The 3,986-nt window shown below is 27.8% G+C and overlaps 1 protein-coding gene across 1 annotated transcript; it reads right to left on the bottom strand.

The window, feature by feature from the left end:
* Positions 1–1,563: 1,563 nt before the first annotated feature.
* Positions 1,564–3,284, bottom strand: LOC132803469 (23 kDa jasmonate-induced protein-like). The gene is made up of 2 exons (XM_060816596.1): positions 2,782–3,284; positions 1,564–2,162 (listed from the first exon to the last, which is right to left on the bottom strand). Exons 1-2 carry the CDS (start codon positions 3,199–3,201, stop codon positions 1,965–1,967), a joined length of 618 nt encoding a protein of 205 aa, XP_060672579.1. The 5' UTR covers positions 3,202–3,284; the 3' UTR covers positions 1,564–1,964.
* Positions 3,285–3,986: the final 702 nt, after the last annotated feature.

Here is a 3,986-nt window from a genome sequence, read left to right as displayed (position 1 = left end):
GTATTAAAACCAATAAAATTTGTTACTATACTTTTTGAGCCGGAGCTATAGTAACAAACAATGTAGAACCCAGCTTCATTGGTAATGAATAAAAAAGCAAAATTTAAGACAGAAATAAAACCGTTTTAGCCTGCAGTTAAATTGCGAACAATGCTACAGAGTGATTTTTATTATAATGAAATTTATTGCTATATAGAGAAATGAAATTTATAAGTACCCAAAAATTGTAAGCCTTGTGATCCTCTATTTATCATAAACCAAAATCCAGAAAAAAGCTTAAACAGAGCACTCTGTTTTCTGACCCTTGTTTTTCTCGATCGGAAATAAAGGGAGCTATAGTTAGTGAAGTCCACTGACAAGAAGGACAAACTATTTGCTTAGAAACAAAAGTAGGTAAGTAATTAAATTATACTTCTATCACTCCCTGTTTTTATTTCTTTATTTTGTCATAAAAATTCCCAATACAGTTCGTCAAAAGGGTAAAAAACAATTTAATAGTTTTTTTTTTGTTCTTTTTTTTTTTTAACTCTTGAGATTGAAATAGAAATTTAAAAAAAGTGTAGAACTTTGGGACTATGATTATGTGGGATTTCATATTAGATTTGGAGTTACGTTGGAGATGCCGCAGGGTGCAATGTGATACATACAAAGGTCAATTGCAAACATATAGATGGCTGCCTTGCAGCTTAATTTATTAATTATTTCACATTAATTAATAAAAGTAGCATTCATATTAAGAATACTTGATCGGTCAATGTTTGATATATAAAACTAGCATCCATCCATATGCGATCCACGACATGTCTAACCATAATAAATAGATTTTAAAAATAATTTATAATAATTAATTATATTTGAAAACCTATTTAAAAATTTTATTGTTAATCTATAGTATAAAAGTTTCTTTTTTTTAATCTATATTATGAAATTTTATTAATAACTATAAATTTGACCCTTATATATAATACTATTCAATTATAAAATTCAAATTCAAAAATATTTACCTATTTAATTTTTTTCCATCTGTAGATGGTTGCTTCCCAGCTTAATTTATCAATTATTTCACATTGTATTCTCACTTCCTATAGGGATTCGTCCCTAATGGGATAGGGAATACCTAATTAAATGGGAATCGAAATGGGGATTAGGCAAAAACCTCATATCCGGGTCTTGATTGGGACGGGGATGGGGAATATATTCACAGCCCCATTTATATATATATACATATATATCTATATATATATCTTATTAATAAAATATATTTTATATTTTTTTATACTTAAATATAACTATATTAATAATTGTCAATAGATTTTATGAATATATAATATATTTTTAAAAATACCTATATTTTTTGTTAAATATATATATACATATATTTTTTTTTATAATAAAAATATTTATTATTAGTATTAGTATTTGCAACATTTCAGATTGTTCATAAGTTAATAAAATTGATTTGGGTAGAATTAGTGATAGATTAAGATATACAATATTTGATTTCCATATTTACTAACATAACAATAATATTAACATTATTTAACCATATACGTTCAAAAAAAGTAAAACAATGTTACATGATGGAACTTGGGAAAGCAAAGACACTTTATTTTTAATTTTGAGAATAAGCAAACACAATTTAGATGGCTGTCTCGAAACACACAATAATATTATTTATAGCCATATTTTATTCTTCAAAGTTATCCTATAATAAAGTACAATATCATAAGCTGAACCTATAATAAAGTACAATATTATAAGGTGAACCTTGAAATCCTTTGGAAAATGTAACTTCACACACTATGGATGATTATCTCACACCCTTATCTCACACGCTTATTCTTATAATTAATCATTTCTTGGAATGCGATCAAATGGATGATTATCTCACACCCTTATCTCACACCCTTATTCTTATAATTAATCATTTCTTGGAATGCGATCAAATATATGCTATATATGGTTCATGCATTTTCCAATGGCAGGTCCAAAGTAATTGTCGCATGGAATGTTGGGTTGTTGCCATCGGTAATTGACACAGTTGCTTTGAATCCATAGGCAGCGTCAGTGCTCTCGTGACCGGAATTAAACAGTTTTTGTCGAAGAGCTTCCCAGTTCTGTTTCTCTTTAACAATTTGAAATTCTTCGAACATAGTAAACGCCTAAACAATTAACACAAATTAATTTTTGTTGAAAACATAATTGGTAAATATCTAATCTTATGGTCTTATAAAACTATTAAACTATACCAAGTAATACTTCTTTTGAAATAAAACAATAATAATAATAACAATTTATAAGCTTTTTTTTTTCTTTGTTTTTTTTTTTATTGGTAAGCTGGCTTGGATAATTAAATGAGAATGGCTATCAATAATAACAATAATAATATGTAAGAATGAAAATTTTTACTTTAGCCCCGTCAGTTTTGCATTTTTTCTGAGTCATAGATGTTTTAAAAGAGAATTAGTCAATAAAAAGAAATATCATGGTCGGCCTTGGCAAATGATTTTTATTTTGTATATGTAAACAAAAAATATTAAAAATTGTATTTTGTGTAAAATATATAATCCAGTTCCTCAGACAACAGAGAAGCGTGAATGGTGCTATTATGTTTAACCCCTCCCCATGCACATATGAATTGACTGAAGTTTGACAAGCAAAAGGACCTAAAGCGAAACAAAAATTAAACCTAACAAAGTCTATAATGAAACTTTTGAAATAAATATGCATTTAAAATAAATAAATAAATAAATAATGCATATTAATTAAATAAAAAATTACCTTGTTATCATGAGGCGAAACTGCTGCATCCCATGCTAAAACCCACTTACAGAAACCTCCAACGAGACCGTTATTTGCATTATAAACAACAGCAGCAGTTGATTGCCGCAGACTCAATTTACCTGGTGTATAGTCTCCAACATGCAAAAAAGATCCCCACTGCCCATTTTCAATAATTTGAGAGTATGGTGAGGATTCATCAACGTGACCGGACCAATCATGATCGTAAGCTAAGTTTAAGGTGTGTCCGGTAGCATTATAGATATACCCAAACACATTTACAGGAAAATCTGGCGGCGGAAGCTTCCGACTCAGAGCAACTTGTGCCCTATCTTTTGGGGTTATTTCCTTGTTTGCATATTCAGGCAGTGCCTTCAAAGTTTCGTCAGTGATGGGATTGCCAAACACAGTGGGTGCCATCTCTTTCTCTTTGAGTTAGCACGAAAACAGATTCTCTCTCAACTTTGATTTCGAGTGTTTATAAGGAAATTTAATTTACTGCATGCAAGCTTTGGAAATGGGAATGTGTATATATAGGCACACAGGCAGTGCTAGAATTATACTAATTACAATAACTGAGTCTATTAGGTGAGTCTTTGTTTTTAATATTTTGTTGTAGTCTAGGTCAAATCTTTATTTATGTATGAATAATCTTAACATACATACAAAGTTTAAAACACATCCAAACTTTCCACCAAAGCTTTGTGAAATTTTCACTTTTTAAGTAAAATCAAAAGAAAATTTACCTTTCAAATAGAAACGAGTATAATTTCTATAATATCCACCAAAATTTTTGATATTTCTCTGTAATTTCTATAGAAATTTCTATTATAATATTCATATCAAATTTTTCACAATTTGGTTTAAACTCCATGATTTCCACAAAATTTTCTTAAATTTTCATAAATTTCCATAGAAATTTTAGAAATATTTATTTATTTTTGTTCAATTTTTTATTAAAAATTTTTATAAATATTATTGATGCTTAGTAAAACTTTTTACCAAATTAATATTATTGATATTTTTTTTTTACCTTTTAATTGTCTTCCAATAATTCGGCAAATAAAAAAAAAATTTAACATTTAACAAACAATGTCCAAAATTACATTAGACAAGTCTATTTCTCATTTTCTTAGAGAAAACTAGTATCACAAGTTACAAGTTTACCCACTTATCATTATTTTTTTTTTTACAATAATAAATTT

This window comes from Ziziphus jujuba, chromosome 4 (genome assembly GCF_031755915.1).
Source record: "Ziziphus jujuba cultivar Dongzao chromosome 4, ASM3175591v1".
NCBI lineage: Eukaryota > Viridiplantae > Streptophyta > Magnoliopsida > Rosales > Rhamnaceae > Ziziphus > Ziziphus jujuba.
This window is presented reverse-complemented; position numbering and strand designations above follow the sequence as displayed.